Genomic DNA, 17019 nt, shown 5'->3' with positions numbered 1-17019 from the left:
AACAGCAAAGGATGGCCATCAATTTTAAACCATTTAAACATATCAGGAGGTAAAAATAGACACCATAGAAAAATTATACACAGAGAATATTCAGGTCACAGACTAAGACTGTACTGACTGTGGGTGGCCATTTGTGCCTCTAAAAAATTTAATTGACTTGTTTTTCCAAATATATCATTGCAGACCTGTTACAGCTCAAAGTCTCTTTCCAGCATTAGCAGAATATTTAATGTGCTTGCAATGGCAATAAAAAGTTACCTTAACATATCTCAAGTTAAAAAAAAAAAAATATTAAATAAAATATATTCAATAAAAGATTTGAAATAAGCAGCAACAAAAATCTTTATTTTGTTGGACATTTGGGTGCTGCTTTCATTTGGGTGAGAAAAAAAAAAATGTAACGACTAAAAACAAATTCAACAGTTTTTAGGTGCTATGTGGTGATGAGATCATTGCATCACAGCCAAAACCCTGCACACTTATAAATTGTAAACGAAGGTGAGTCCTATAATGACACTTGAAGCACCAGGGGACAGGGTCAGCTTCAACAGGCTCATGATTAAACATAAGGAAGAGAAATAAGGGATGCATCATTGTTCTTGTCATCCGCTCGTATCTCTTCCCCCAAGGTGAAGGCGATTCCTGTCCCTCTCTGTCTTTCATCGCTCTCACCTCCCCCACTTCCCTTTCTCATACATCGGAGGCCCTTGACACCTCAGGAATGAGCTGCCCTTGGAGGAGTGAAGGAGTGAGGGACAAGAGGAGCGATGTGCAGCACTGTGAATCCTGACATGCGAGCCACCTAAAGGACAGCCTGCTCTGTGAGGCCAAAACTTAATAAACAGGCACACTTCCAAATAACGGCAACACAAGAAATAAAAGGTTGTGCATGCAACCGTAGACAATTTACTTTTTTATATAAAGAACAGTGTGCGTCATATACTACAGCTGTTTATTCTCAAATGAAAACACATGGCTGCCTATTCAGCAATTGTGACTTATTGACATGTTGATAACATCAAATAACAGAGACAGAGTAAGAGTGAGCAGATAGTGTGGCTGTAAACTGACACAAAGACACATCTGATACCTACATGCACAGTTTTTCATTGTAGATTACTTTCTGAAGCCTGAAAAACAAGCTTTCCTTTCTCTTATTCTCAGTTCCTTCTGCATAAGCTAATAAAACAAAAAGTAGCTTCGTGTTGCTGCTGTTTCAGACTGAGCCATGATGGAAACATTTGCAGAAGCAGAAAAGGTTAATGTGGTCTTTTATGTGTGCGTGTGTGTGTGTGTAAAAAGCCATTTATTTTTGTTTTTTCTTTATTTTTGTGAGTGGCTCTGGGCTCTGTGCCACCAGCTCTAAATGTTTTTCCCCTACTAAACCCCAATCTGAGGCCAAGCAAGACAGCAAAGAGAGGAAGTCGAGAAAGAAAGGCAACAGAGTGGGAAAAAAAGGCAAATGTGATTCGGTGACGGGGTCAAAAATGGCTGCGGAGAAGAAAAAAAAAAAAGAGTGGGTGACATGAAAGTGGTCCAGCTGTCGATACAAATAACCAATCACTTAAGATGTCTAAACTCGTAATTTCTCAGCGTTCATGGCAGACATTTCGTACAGGAACCTAAAGCAAGCCACATTCACTCTTGACACAAAGAAAATAATCATTATAAAGAATAGAGGGCTTGCGATCCATGTAAACATCACAATGGAGCACTAAAACATCTATCAGATCAATCATTTCTCCACGCTGCAGCTCGACTCATTTTTTTACCGCTTGCTGTGATGACAAGCTCTAGGTTGTGTAGGAGTCATGTCAATTACACCTAAGCAGGGAAAAGGGAAGAGGGGAGGGAGTTGGAGCAGACTTTTTCCACCATCAGTGGCCACTATCAGTTCAGGAGATTATGTTTGAATTTTAGGTCTCCTGCTATGAAACCGACTCCAAATTGATGCTGATGTGATGAGGTGCTGCCGTGACCTGTGAACTTTTAAGTTCTGTGGAATAGATGGACCGACTAGTGATGGGCCCGATGGTTCGCAGATCAAAAGCAGGGAGGTATAACCAGTTCTTAAAACTTGACAAATTTTCTTTTTTTGGAGGGGAAATATTTTTTTGAAGTGATTTCCCACATGGCTGATTTTCAGTCTGACTGATCAGTGACCAGTTGGTTAGGAAGATATTGCACTGACAAAAACATTTCTTGGGTGCGTGTATGTAATGTTACTGTGGGGAGTGAAAGAGAGAGCAACCACTAGAGATTTAAGAAGGTATTTGAGAAAAAAATATCATAAGACATGTAGAGATGACTAAATAGCAATACTTATACTCATGCAAACACTCTGTGTCTGTTGTTGTAGATCCAGTCCTCTTGCCAGGGTGGCTGAAACAGCAGATGAGTTCTCCCTGTTTTCTGATTAATTCAGCTGATATTTGACTACCTGGGAAGACTCATGAACTGCGAACAAAGCGCTGAACCTTTAGCTCATAATAGTCAGATGATCTTTAAGTATGGTGAGAAAATGAAACAGAAGAGGATACCACAGCAAAACGTAAAATCTCTGTTCTAAAACAGTAACAGACTGTAATTTTACACCCTCTTATCCAATATTTTCACAAAACATGCAATGGAGTTTGAGCAGACTCTATCGAGTCCAGAAAGTAAACCAATAAAACAGGCAAAAGTCTGATGTTAACAATACACAAATGCAATTTGCTTTTGTGAAAGCTAAGATTACGAAGAAAATAGATTTACTTAGTGATTTTTCCCAAAGTGGAATCAGAATGTGAGATGTTGGTTTTTATTATGTCTGGTGTTAAAATGAAAATGTAAAAGTTAGGCTTCTCCTTTTGTCCACAAGATAGTCCATAAAGAAATAAATGAATTTAAGATTCACTCATTGGTTTAATCTTGACAACACCACCCCAGCCCATCTCTGCTCTCTCTGATCTGTTTATAAATGCAGAGGTTCTGTGTCCGTGAAATACAAATGAACAAGCTGAGATGTCAGATCCCCCTTGACCTACGTAAGGGGAAAAAAAAAAAATCTATTTCTAATTTGGATGTAAACTGAGAAGAATTTTCAGCGAGCCAATTAGAGCAGCGACTAATCCCCTTCTAACTCAGTAAAGATGCAAAGCATCCTTTTTTTTCCTCAGCTCTCTTCTTTGCTCCCTTCGTTTCACTCCACTTTCATCTCTTGGTGCTTTTATCTTATCAAACAGGCACGTATAGGGCACCGCAAACACAAAGAGCTGAGTTTTGATCTTTGAAAAACACACAATGTTTTGCATCTCTTACCTAAATTCAACCCCAAATTATATTAAATTCAAACCATAAATCAGCTCTAAAAATGAAGATGGCGGCTATGAACCTAATGCAACAAGAATATACGACAGCAGCAATTGTAAAATATCTGCTATAATGAATAAAATCCATGTCTAACTTACTCTAACATTTTGCTCTACTTGTGATGAGGGAACAAGCAATTTATTACTCCATGTGTCTGAGTGTTTTGTCATTCTCTTTATGTATATGGTAGCCCTATGCTTTATAATTGATGGCATCACTTAAACTAGTATATGACTGATGGTTGGGGGTGGAGCCGGGGGGTGGGGGGGTTCCCTTTTTTCAGATAATGGGTGCAGTGAAATGACTCTACGTTGTGTTTGATTGGCTGAAGGCCACCTTAAAGCAATAAAGTAATAAAAGTTACAAATGAGAGCCGGCTATTAGAGTCACTGACGTGCGTAAGGCTAGCTTGCTAATTAATTGATCATGAAACTTCATCTATTCTGCAGTGAGAGAGGACCCTTTAATTCATCAGCATTTCACCATCATTGTCCTTTTTTTTTTCTTACCCTGTTGTCTTATTGCAAAAAATGGTTCATCTGCTTTCACCTGAACCTTTGTTTAGTTGGTGTGTACCATGAGATAGAATGAGTTGTAGTGCTGAAGAGGGCACAAGAAAGAAAAGGTGTCAAAAGAGGTGCGAGCAGAGGCTGGAGCGGTCCACTTTGCAGCTGCTTCGCCTCCTCTGTCTCCATCTTTCCTGGCAGAGAAGCTGATTTATTGGGGCTTCCCAGTCATCCGTCTGAGCGAGCAATGCGGGCTGCATTAACCCCAGAGGCAACCCTACCACCCAGGCCCCCTAAGTGCTTCAAAGTCCCCCCCACCATTCAAGCAATGTTATAAATTGGCCATCCAGCTCTTTAAGCTCAATAGCCCACGAGATGAGATCTGGTCACATGAGGAATTTGAACGCCGTTTGTTCAACGATAACCATAGTGTAAGTTTACATCCTACTCGCATGAGTTACAATGTTACACAAATTGGGACCTTTGATAAAGACGTGAAAAATCTTCCTTCCTACCTAAATGTCATTTTCTTTTATCTTTCCTTTTAAGAAAAGGAGTTTAGAGAAATAAGCCTCAGCGGTGTCAGATTTGCAGAACCTCGCAAAATTGTATCTTATACAGTTTATCACAATAAAACTAAAACTGTTCATGTGTTTTAAAGATATTTTATTCAACATATTAGTGCGTGACTAAAAAGTGGAAGGAATACAAGAGAAATTGTTTTCAAAATTTTAACAAATACAAATCTGAAAAGTGTGGCATTTATATTCAGCTCCCTTCAGTCTGATACATAATTATTCACAGAACATCTGTGTATTGAGATAACAGGTACAAAGGTGGACCTAAGAAAGTAACATGACGAAGTGAATCAATGTTATGTTTTAGTTATTTATCCAACATGCTGTTTTGTTCCCTCGTGGCATAAACAGCCCATTGTCACACTTATGCTGTTCACAGCAAACATTTAAAAATTGTTTTGGTCATACTTAGTTCATTTTAACTGTTTGGGGTGGAACATTTATTTCTTTATGTGGCATTTTATTCCCCACTGAGCAAATATACTCAATTGAAAATTTAGATTTTTTTTCCCACTTTTTCTGTGTGAAATTTTACTACTACCATGACAAAAAATAAATGGAAAAATTAAATTCTAGCAGATTTTTTACCACAGGTCAACGTGCTGGGTGTTGTATGCCAAAGTTGATGCTTATTAAATATTTTTTTAACATATTTTTTATTATTATTGTTAATGAAATATCTGTAAGGAGGAGCTATGTTTATTTAGCTGCTTATCTGACAACCTTTAAAAGAAAGTGAAAAATATTTAATGGAACGGAAAATTAAATGAATGCCAAAAGCATTCTGACTAATAAAAATAATACCATCATATACCATAACATCCTTGCTTATATCTTTTTCAGAGAGCTGAGTGGAACATTTGAGACACTGTAACTGGTCTGGGAAGGGCCCACTGGGTTAAGCATATTATTCAAATTCCCTTGAAGTTTTGTTACATGCAAATCCTAAATTGCAGCATTTACTTTTAACGATGATAATCATTTGTTTTTCTGTTAATACTGAAGCAACAGACACTCAGTAAAGGTGGAAAATTAAGAAGAATTAATATATTCCCCTAATTTTCTTGTAAGTATTGTCTTTGTTCTTTCTTTCTTTATTTCTATTGTCAGTGTACTGAAGGAGAAGCAGAAATACAGCATTACCATTAAGAGATAACATAGTGCATGATTGCAGTCCTCTAATCCATGAACAATTATAACAGCAGTTATGCCCTCAATTCAGACTGGCCCAGATCTCAATCACTCTAATTAAGCACCTGTGGAGAAAATACTGAATATATGCCAAAGAATTGATGCTGTTGCTGCCTGAGTCTGTTCAGGTGAAGGCAGCTCAGCTTTCAGCACTTCTGATTTTAATAAAATGTTAATTAAGAGCTCCAGACAGACTGGAGAAACCTAAGCTTTGCAGCCATTTTCTATTTCCTAGATGTTTAGAATCAAATTTCTGAACTGACTATGACAGCAATAGACTAAAAATACATTTTCTCACGTTTACTACATATTGATTGCAAACAGTGCAATTTGTGACAGGTCTTTTTTTTTTCCTACAAGAGATATGTTTATATTGTAGGAAAACACAAAGGTGGTATGAATAAAAGAGTTTGTGTTACTATACCGCTACGTGAGATATATAATTAACGTTACTGTTGAACCATTCGATTCACACCAAAGCTACTTCACACAGAGTGTCTGTGGCTATTTATGTAAAGAAATAAAAAGCACAGTTGATGGTTGCCTCACATTTGCTCATACTTTCATGCAAAACATCTGAAGCAGTCAAAGATGTTTTGACACATGAAGCGAATAAAAAGGAAGAAGAGCCATCTTTCAATACTTATTGTTCAGGAATGTACACAGCTGCTGGCCAGCTGAAAAGAAAACAGACGTGCTTCATGCATAACATTAAGACCACTGATAATCACATCTCATTTATACATTTCTATTGACAATGGAATTCCCAAAATTTTGCTCAAGGATGATTGTGAGATATGGAGAAGAACTAGTGATAAGTAAATCTGTTTTATTTTTTGCCTTCAAAATAAATGACAGTTAATGTTTGTTTGTTAGTGGCAGTGAGCCACACTAATTTTGGATTGTAAATCTTAACATGTGATGTTGCTTAAATAAAAATTCATTAAACTTGATTTAAATTTATTGTTATTTTATTTTTTGAACAGATTTCTTCAAAAAGTAAATTAAAAATGAATGAATACAACCAAATAAACTGAATTCCATATCCAACAAGATAATAGCATCAGAACTGCTGAAGAAAAACCCAAATTCACATTACAGTCATACTGCAGCTTAGTGCATTCAGTGAGCTGTTTAAACTTAATTTGTTGAACTTTTGCAGAAATTAAATTTTTTTCCTCTTCAAAATTCTTTTTTTTAAATCTTTGCATTTGCAAACTCCCACATTTTTTCTAAATAGATAAATAAATATGATATGGGTAATTACTAAAGTTCCAACATTTCACTAGAAAAGTTAGAAAAGTTAACTGCCTATATGTATAAGCATGATTGTGATAAAATTCAACAGCATCTGTGTTACATTTGAATTTTGGTCTCAATAACAGTGTAAAACAACATAATAGTGTAAAAAGATGTGCTGCCTTAATAATATGAATGTGACTCACAGGCCATGTGCGCCACACATTTGTTCAGCTGCTACGGCATTTACACAACTGCTGCCGGAAATCAAAGCAATTACCAAAAATAACACAATTAAATCTCATGCAACTCTATGCAAACACTTTGTCTGTGCAGATGACTCAATAAACTCAACATGTTCGATTTTAGAAAAGTGGGGGCACTTCATGGGAAATTAAATTTAATATCACTTGATCTTTAAACATGGAACAAATGACATTGGGGAAGTCCCAGCAAAAGTAATGTACCCAGCCCTGCCACTGTTGGAAACTTTGACACACTTAAACCAATACACACACTATCTAAACCAGGCCCACATCACAAGTGACACATACTTCAAAATCATGACAGGACTTGATGTTCCACAAAACGGATGTTGCAAAACTGAAAGGACTGATTCACAGGATAAAACAAAGAGTCTGATGCTTTCACCAAGCATGCAAATGCACAAAAAATTGCAAATACAGTTACAGTTTACATTTTCAACATGCATGGATCACCTGCAAATGTTCTTTATCTGTCTTCCCACCGGTCAGATGACTTAGTTGAAAAGAAGTTGATGCACATATTAGATGGATGTTTTTAACAAAATATTTTTAAAGCTTTCTTTGTTGATGACTTCTAGACCAATAAATATTTGTCAAAACAAAAAATTATTTGATTGAAGCTACACAAAGCCTTAAAGGATGCAGGTTTCTTTGTGGTCTTCTATGTGTGTGTAGTGAACAAGTGGCAGGTCAGCTGCATTTCCACTTGACTTTAAATGCTTGGCTCCTATTAAGTTGGCCCAGCATGTAAGGAACAAACATCCAACACTGGTAATGGTTTCTGCCTGATTGGTTGACACATTCGCCCTCCTCCTCCTGCAAGCACGCACGTACACACACATGCACACACACCTTCCCTCTTCTCGTTCTCCCTCTCAACCATTTCCCAGGATATCTTTCTTCTCTGCGTTCTCTCACTCCCTCCTTTTCCCTCCCTTCCCTTTCACATCAAACACTAATGTTTCCTTCAAATGCCTTTTCCTCTCTGTCTGCCAACTCTGACATCACAGGAAATTACGCTCAGAATTGGCAGCACTTTTTTTCCCCCCATTTCAGCTGCATTCCAGTTTCCCACACAGACACTTTTCTCATGTGACCTGACATTCCCCAAAACACCTGCCTCCCTAATCAACTGTCTTGGTGTTATTTTTTATTTTATTGCTGGTATTCAACAAATTTTAACTGTGGTTCTGATGATGTCTCACAGCAAAAATTATGTTTCACAAGCACATAATGTCTGTCAAGTTACTGTTTGAGTTAAAATGCAGTTTTAGTCATGTCATTTATTTATCAATGTGAAAATGTGTAGATGTCTGTGATCTACATTAATTAAGTATTCTTTCATCTCCTGGAGCTTCAGTGATGGAAGAAATGCACAAAAAAAATCAGATGGTGATTAGAGTCAACTGCTAGTGAATGGATATCATACTTGGTCACTACCAGGTCACGCTAACATCACTCTTTGATACGAATCCTGTTCCTCAGAGAAAAACACTCAGGTTACACAGCAGAAAAATCATCTAAGGAATGCCTTCTATTCAGAGGAAGTCAAGCTCTGAACAGCTTGACTTCCTCTGTTCAGGAAAAAGATGAACAGAGATGATGATTTTGGAGTGGTCAAAGATGATTTTGGAGTGGTCAAGTTTAAGTCTGGATTTAAACCCAGCTTAGTGGCATAACTTTAAACAGCCTATTCATGCTGGAAAACCCCCTGCAAAGAAGAGTGGGCCAAAATTCCTTTTCGGAAAACTTTTTACAGCACTTCACTCTTACGGAGAAGGTCATCTCTTAATGATGATCTTTTAAAAAATTGTCATTTCTTAATGATAAACCTTTACAAAACGAAGCAATAGAGGTACTATTTACAGGACAAAGTATGCACTTAATTAAGTTCAATGACAAGGTGGTGTTGGGGAAAATTAAAAGAATGAAAAGAATGAGAGTCTGTTCCAATAACTAGAGAAACCTCCAATAACTTAGCTCTATCACCAGGTGGACAACAGAGCCACATCTTTATTCAATGTCATGCAACTGCCTCATTGGAGGGAACAATTTTTAGTTAAGACTTTTCGTTGCAAACCCACACCCTACATGTATGGCAGGAAATGAGCGCTGACAAGGATTCCAACAGAAACTTCTAATTCTTCTTCATCAGTCACTCATAGCTGCAGGCTCTCTAACACTTACACAGTAACAAGCATTAAAGAAAAACATTCATTTATGCAAAACACTATCAAGCCTTATTTAGACAAAATTAAAATGAAATAGTTAAAATGAAACTTTCTATTACTATAGCAGGAAAGAGTTGGTCAGAGGACCAAGCTAGGGTCCTCAGTGGTCAAGGCTCAATCCCTGTGTATATGAAAGACCCAGAAAGCCATGACTAAAAGGTAGAAATCAGGTCTTCACACATTTAAATAACCCTGGTGAAGGAAATATTACAAAGCATGGCTTATTTAAGATAAATTTGGCTTAATTTTTGTATGGTTTAACCATAGCACTGAAAGACAGTAAAATAGGACCTTTTGTTCCACCGTTGAAACCCCTACTCAGACGGCCAACACAGTCGCTCCGTCCCAAGGAAATCACAGACAAATACGCTTGCCTTTGTTGACGTCACGTTGCTTGGCAACAACTCAGCATGCCTGTCTACGACAAGCCGGGGTCTCAGCCCTGAAGTGTGATGCATCACGGGGGATAGTGTGTGCTGTGCCTTACATCACCCACAATCCCCCTTGCTGATACAGCTGCAGCCTGGATCGACATTTGCAGCTGATCTTGGAAAAGTTTCACAACATCCACGCTTGGGAAAGAGGGCGACTGTTCCTCTTTCAGATTCAGCTGCGGCCGTGTTTGTCCAAACCACATTTCAGTGAGTCTTTGGCAAGTAATTAACAGTCACTTCAGGAGCTGACATGCTGTGCTTTCTGCAGCACACAGTATTTTGGAACATTCATTTCCCGGACCTCTCCTCTGCTGCCTGATCAGACCCCTGACCGCTTTTTCTGTAGGTGAGGCTCATTACGCTCATCTGAGAGGTTGGAATTAAACCTCCTCCTCCGAACTCATTACCGCGAGCTAGATTTCACCGGCTTCAGATAGGCAATGCGGTGGTGCTGCTTTTAAAGCCAGAGCCAGATAATTAGAAACTTTAGAAGCACAGTTCCCATGGCTATAGCCAGAGTGAACAAGTAATTCTATTTGAACTAATTACATTCCATAACGCTATGCAGTGATTGCTACCCCGACCACAGCCTCCCCTATGAAATACGCCAGAGGATTTCATCACAAAATAGTACCAGGGATGTATTTTCTTGCGTATGTCTGACTGACTGTACTGTCTTTGTGCACTGGTATTACTCTCAGAGCACAGCATGTCTTCACATATACACCCCCGCCCGCTCCCAACTGTGTGTATTTCATAACACGAAACCCCTTATTGAGCTCAGTAATGATCATTTTGGGAGCGTGTTGTCATCACAAAAATGCGTCAGAGGAGGTTTTGGACCTAAAGCAATGAAGTCTGAGATGTGAAGTGACTGAGTTGGGACTGCATTAAAGTCACCTACCAGAACAGGCGCTTCAACACAGAAGGAATTTACTAAAACACTATATCTGAAACAGAAAAATCCATTTGCAGTAGAACCAGCGCAGTTCAGAGGGATAGATTGTTTTTAAAGTGAGATTATATAAACCACTATAGGTAGTTGATATCTTCCAAACGTTCTGATGTTTTTGAGACCAGAGTCCCTTTTGGTCTTCGTCCCTCAAACCAACAAATCTGAATTAGATCTAAATAAATATACCAAACAAGTTATCATTTGCACAGATTGTATTAACTGCTTATAACCCTATTTAAACAAAATCTCCTTTTAAAAGTTTTGACCTATCACTTTTGGAAACTCAAAAGGAAAAATTACTTTTAGTTGTTCATATTTATTAGTTCTGTATCTGACAACTCTTTCCTTAGAAAGATTCTATGTGAATCACGTTTGAGTCAGTTGTGTAAAGCAAGTCTTTCCTGCTGCATGTTTGCAGACGTCTGCATAAATTTTACACAAAACAGGAAGTCTGGGAGTTGATATGATTTTCTCTCATTCTGTTTGTGTATCTTTGCTATGTGTGGTAACTCAGTTCAGTTGCCCCAGTGAGAAGCTTTCAAGTCCAGACCAACTGACCCAGGCAGACTAAATATAGCAGCCAAATATGACAGTGGGGAACAGTATAAACTACCCCCTCCATCCTACCTAAAACAAAACACAGTTGAAGATATGTTTTCATCCACACACTCACACAACTTCAGTCTCTGTCACAATCGAGTCACACAAATTCATCGCAACCACCTTATAGTAGAAATTTGATTTACTTAAGACTGTAAAGCAGACACAAGCACCATTGTCTTACAGGTCTATTGTGTTGCAAAGAGAGACAATGATGTGGGCCAACACACATGCTAAACAGCTACTTCTGCATAAATACAGATTCAAGCATAAGTATACAGAAATGTATTCAATGGAAAATCAGAGTAAAGTCTAAACACGCTTCAGTGCAACTGCAGCCAGGTGAACCATCAAACTCAGCAAGCACAGCAAGGAGTTTCACAGGAATTAAGCAAACAGCAAGAGAAACATGGTAGCAGTCCAGGATGTTAGATAAGCCTGGTGTTTTAGACCAACTTTTTTTTTCTTTTTTTTTTTACGTTGATCTTCAAGACCCACTGACCGTTGTGTTTCAGATAAAGCTCTGCTCCCACACGCCTGATTCAAATGATAGCATTTCTGCAGCACGCCATCAAGTGCTGCAGAACCCTGATAATCACCAAATTATTCTGGTCAGGTGTGTAGCAGCAGGGAAACACATAAACCATGAAGGACAGTGGACCATCAGGACCAGGGCCATAAAACACTGCTGGAGACAAAAACTCCAAATAACAAAAACATCAAGTGAAAATCCAAAGCATAAACTAAATGTCCAAACATAGCATGTAACATGAGGAACAATAACTGGAACCACAAAACAACAAAGAAAAAAATATTTTCAGCATATCAACACAAACAAAAGTTGTGTAACCTAATCAAATTCTTGAAAAGCAACAATTACTCATATTGCTAACATGACCAGTAAAAGGTTATTTTAATACATAGATTTAAGTAAAAGTCATAACATTTATGAAAACTCTCTCTGCTTTTTTCCAAAGAATATTAGACTTTTATGTGGTTCTGCTCTTCATAGATTATCAAGTCAACATTACCTGGTCAATTTGTCAGGCCATCTAAAGTAGCAAACCCTAATCGCAGTAATATGTGGCTTTTAATACTCACATAGTGTGGTAGCCTTACTTAAGCCAGATGGACAGACGAGTGTGGGAGCACATGAGGAACGGCCAGCCTCTTTACCCTGCACTTCTTGTACCCAGAGAAAAGTCTGGCATCTCATTTAACGGACTTTAAACTAAGGGAACTTAAAATAACTTTCTAAAAACCTTGCTTCACCTTGAAACAATAACCAGCCTAATGCTCACAATTCAAACTTGAAGCCTTTGGGTCCGTTGACATACCTGTTGTTGAGGGTATTGCATGCCGCTCATGCTCATTTGGCTCCTCCCCTGCATGCTCATTGGATATCGATGTGAAGGAGGTGATGCGTATGGTTGGCTTGAGGGGTAATTTCCGGCACCTGGCTGTTGAGGAGTGGAATACGGATTGTTGGTCATTCCATACATCTGCGAGCGCTTCATAGCCATGAAATCCATGGAGGGAACCTGTGGAGGGAAAGAAAAGGGATTTATTTGCATTGGCATTGCCAAAAAGTGTTGTTATTTGTTCACCATTTTCCACGGACTGGATGAAGGACTGCTTCAAGTATTGGAATGCCAAACAAAAGCCCACTTAGCAAACTCACTCCTTCCAGAAACCAATTATTTCCACACAAACTTCACAGGAGGAATTTAATATTTAAAGATAACAAAACCTTTATCTAAAACTGCTTTAAATGCTGTTTAAAGTAACTGACAGCAAAAAGAATAACTACATAGCTCCTGTCTCAAATACCATAAAACAGTTTATAGTCGACTAATAGAAGTACTTATGTATTTATTTACTTTATATAATATTCCATTCTTTCCTTTTGTAAGACAAATTAATCCCTACACTGCAAGGCAACCAGATCCGTCAAATAATTTGCCCAAGTTGAACGAATTGGGTTATAAAATATGATAAAAGCTTATATAATAAAGATTTCTATAAAAACTACACAAAATGTCTAGAACAATCATTGAACTAAAATATGAAAAGTGTTATGCAGGATGCAGACAATTTTTCTTACAACTGAAACATTTCGTGCTTATAAATTGGAGTCTGGTAATTGAGGTAACCAAGCAATCAATATTGACTTCAAAAAGCACATTGCTGGAGCTGGGTTTCTTATTATAAGAAGCCTCCCCCAAAAATGAAAAAAGAAATTCAAAGAGAAGAAAGAAAATGTTTCCAGGGCTTTTTTATCCCATTGTATAGCAAGTATGTCAGTGAAGATTCAAGGGTTTGTTTGGGGTCTCAGTAAGCCAATGGAGAATTCCTGTACAGTGCATCAGGCTAGTGCTAATCCACCACCAGTAGTTTGTCAGTCTGCAGGGAAGATAAAGTGACATTCCTCTGCCTTTCCTTTCTCCTTTCATGCTCTCTTCCTTTTGTCTCTGCCATGTAGGATCATGAGTGATTTATGACATTTTGCTCCCACTGTTTCTTATACACACTTTCACTTCTCTTCTCTTTCTCTGTAACTAACTGCCTTCTTTTCCTCCACCACTACCACCACCACCACCACCACTACCCTCCTCCTCCTCCTCCTCCTCTGGTTCCTCTCCTCTCCCTGACTCAATATCATCTCGTCTGCCGTAGAAGAGAAATTGCAGCTGCCTCATATTGCCAGGCTAATATCAAGAAGACATGTCAGGGGAAGGGAGCACTTTATACAGCTGGTTACGAGTAGATGGCCAAGGTGCTTCACTTTTTAAAAAGGGTTTTGCTTACTGAGGCATGTGCATGGGATAGTTTGGACTATTTCACAAAGTGTAGAATGGATGGAGAAAGAGAAACTGATTTAGAAATAGAGAGAGTGAGGATAGTGAGAAAATTGGTGTAAGAAAGCTAGAGAGAGAGGCATGAGTGTTCATGAGTGTCTGAAATTATTTCACAGCATGGAGGTGTATGAGCGGGTGTGAGGAGGGTTATCCTGTCATGGTTCACATAATCAGGACTTCAGTAGTTAAATGTGACATTTAATTAGTTGCTGGTACATGGTTCTGGTTGAAATCATAAGGTGCACCTCTTTCTATTTCATCCTTATTCTCACACGAAGCTATTAATAAGGGAATTATTCACAGTTTTGCTCAGTGAAACTGGTACCAGGTCTGGCGATTGCTTAGCACCAGTTCTCTTTGTTTCTACCACCAAAAGATACAGAACAGGTGCTGCAGTGGTGCAGCATTAACCCTTTCCTTCATCAGCTTTAAGTACTGTTGCTTAAGGGTCAGCTTAATTCACAAGTTCACATAACTAAACATTTTAGCTAAGCATTACTTGCTGCCAAGGTTTAATGTTAATAAGAAGTTGAATTTGTTATTTCAGGTAAGATTATGAATGTAGGTCAGTGCATCATATACACCTCTATTCAAACTATTCAATTTAACTGAGATCAGAAACACTAACATCCTGTCAGGAGTTTTCACCATTAAGAAGATATTGTTTTTCTTCTTTTTATGTTCTTTACAGAGTGATTTATGGTCTAGAAAATATGGTAAATCCCACAGGTTTTCCAACTATAACAAGCTCAGCCCAGTTGTGGTGTCATTCCCATAGCCGACTTCCAACATTCAAGACAAACTGAACAAAGCATAAGTTAAAGATTTTCTTTTGCAGCTATCCTTTCTCAAGACTGAAAACACTTTAGGGGAAGGATAAAAAGTGAATGTTATAATATAAATAGTACAGCATGTAAGACAAATAATAATAAAAAAATCTGTCTCACAAAATTGACCATGCTGAAGTAAAGTGCACAAAAGAGTAATTTTTGCTCAAGTTTCAAGAAAGGAAAAACACTTTTCTCATTTCTTGTATAAAAGTGTCATCCCAACTTTTTAAACTTTTTAAACATTAATTCGTTCAACTTTTCTGCTTCCACTTTTCCAGAGAAATCATCATGTTATTCATATTTGCTTGTTAAGCTTCAGTTAGACTCTAAAAAGGACTAATAAACAAAAACTTAACTCAATTTTAGGAGCACCAAAATAGAGCTAGCCCTCAAGTCCAAATGGAAATACATTAAAAACTAACCAAACACAAAAGAGGTGATTCATGTATTTTTTTAGGCGAATTATGTTCTCAAACAGATGTTGGTCATATGTTTCTAATGTAGCCATAATGGTGCTTTGGATGAGTAAAGGGCAGCACATGTTCTGCTCAAACTGTAAGGTAGACAGAAAAACACTCTTCAGTTTACATGGCACTGTGGCATTTACAATATGAAGAGAATAAGCCAATGTTTCCAAACTCCATCCAGTTCACTAGTTCATCTCAAGAGGTCCTTGGTTTGCCAAAATAACCCTGAGTGCGACACGAGTTAAATCCTCTCATGCAGCTGCCAAGCATGCACACATGCTTGCAAAAAAAGCCATTGAATCCTGCACTTAGGGAGGTACTGAAGAGAAAAAAAAAAAAAAAAAAAAACAACCACAGAGTTTTGGAAGCAAAAAAGTGGATTAAACATACACATGTTAGCAGCAGATTATCGTACACGCTCTTCCAGTTCTCGTAATGTTCCTCTCTTCTCCATGCTGTTTTTAAAAACATTTTAATGGGAAATTCTAAGATATAAGGGTCACAGCAAAATTTTATCTGATACACCGGTCGATTTTCTACACATTGCTCACGCCTACAAAAGGCCGAAACTCTCATGACAAGTTCCACTACATGGGATTTCAGCTCACTGGTGCCTTGTTCTTTGAGATATTTCCCTCACACCCCTGAGCACACAAAAATGACAACAGCTCCTGACAAACTGAAATGTATTTTTTTTCCTCTTAACTAGAGAGGAATGGCTGTTATGTACTTTGGGGGAAAAAAACTATGAATGTGACGCCGAGGGAAGAGTGTTCGAGCCAGGAGGAACTGCTGATAAAAAAAAAAAAACAGGAACTAAGCAGAAATTGTTTTTTTTTGCTTTCTTCAAATGTGTTTCTCACTTTTGTTCATCTGGGCCCGCCATTCAACGCAGGCAAAGAAAAAAAAAGAGGCATGGGAGACAATAGTAATTCAACTGCTAAATTTAAAATTCAATTTATGAACTCCTCTCGATTCTTGTGAGCTTTCTTTTTTTTCTGCTCCCTTTCTTCCAAAACAAAGCCATTAAAAGAGAACATGGGTGAAATTACTGTTGGGTGAAACCTGCCAAATTGCTTTTCAGAGCTCAATCGACAACATTTTTTTATGTTCCAAAAATGATTTTCCTCCCCTCTCCCTTTAATGTGCTAAGTTGTTAATCAGGAGAAAGCAAAATGTTTGACGCAAACGGGTGGGAAATACGGATTATGAGACACACACTGGGATCAAAGAAACATAAAACTATATTGGTAAATGGTTATTATTCCAGTCCCATTTTGGATGAAGAAATTCCTTGGGGGTGGGAGCGTAGTGCTGCTTTTATCAACTTTGTTGAATGACTTTTTTTAGTGCATTCCTAACACATATGTTACATCCACAAACTTTCCTATGTTTTATTGATATTTTTAGTACATATGGAAAATATTAGATACTTAAAGTGGAAGGAAAGAAAACACTCATTTTTTCAAATAAAACTGAAAAGCTTTGCCATACATTTGCATTCAATTTGACT

General features: G+C 37.9%; 1 protein-coding gene across 2 annotated transcripts in view; it reads right to left on the bottom strand.

Annotated features, from left to right (window-relative positions):
- Positions 1–17019, bottom strand: part of LOC122845841 (AT-rich interactive domain-containing protein 1B-like) — a 193024-nt gene that overhangs the window by 149346 nt on the left and 26659 nt on the right. For both annotated transcript variants that reach the window (XM_044142315.1, XM_044142316.1), the window contains exon 2: positions 12689–12892. In XM_044142315.1, coding sequence (XP_043998250.1) covers positions 12689–12892 — 204 coding nt within the window. The remainder of the gene's footprint in view (positions 1–12688; positions 12893–17019) is intronic.

Source organism: Gambusia affinis, linkage group LG16 (assembly GCF_019740435.1).
Source record: "Gambusia affinis linkage group LG16, SWU_Gaff_1.0, whole genome shotgun sequence".
NCBI lineage: Eukaryota > Metazoa > Chordata > Actinopteri > Cyprinodontiformes > Poeciliidae > Gambusia > Gambusia affinis.
The sequence above is the reverse complement of the archived record's forward strand: the minus strand, read 5'-3'. Positions and strand labels throughout refer to the sequence as shown.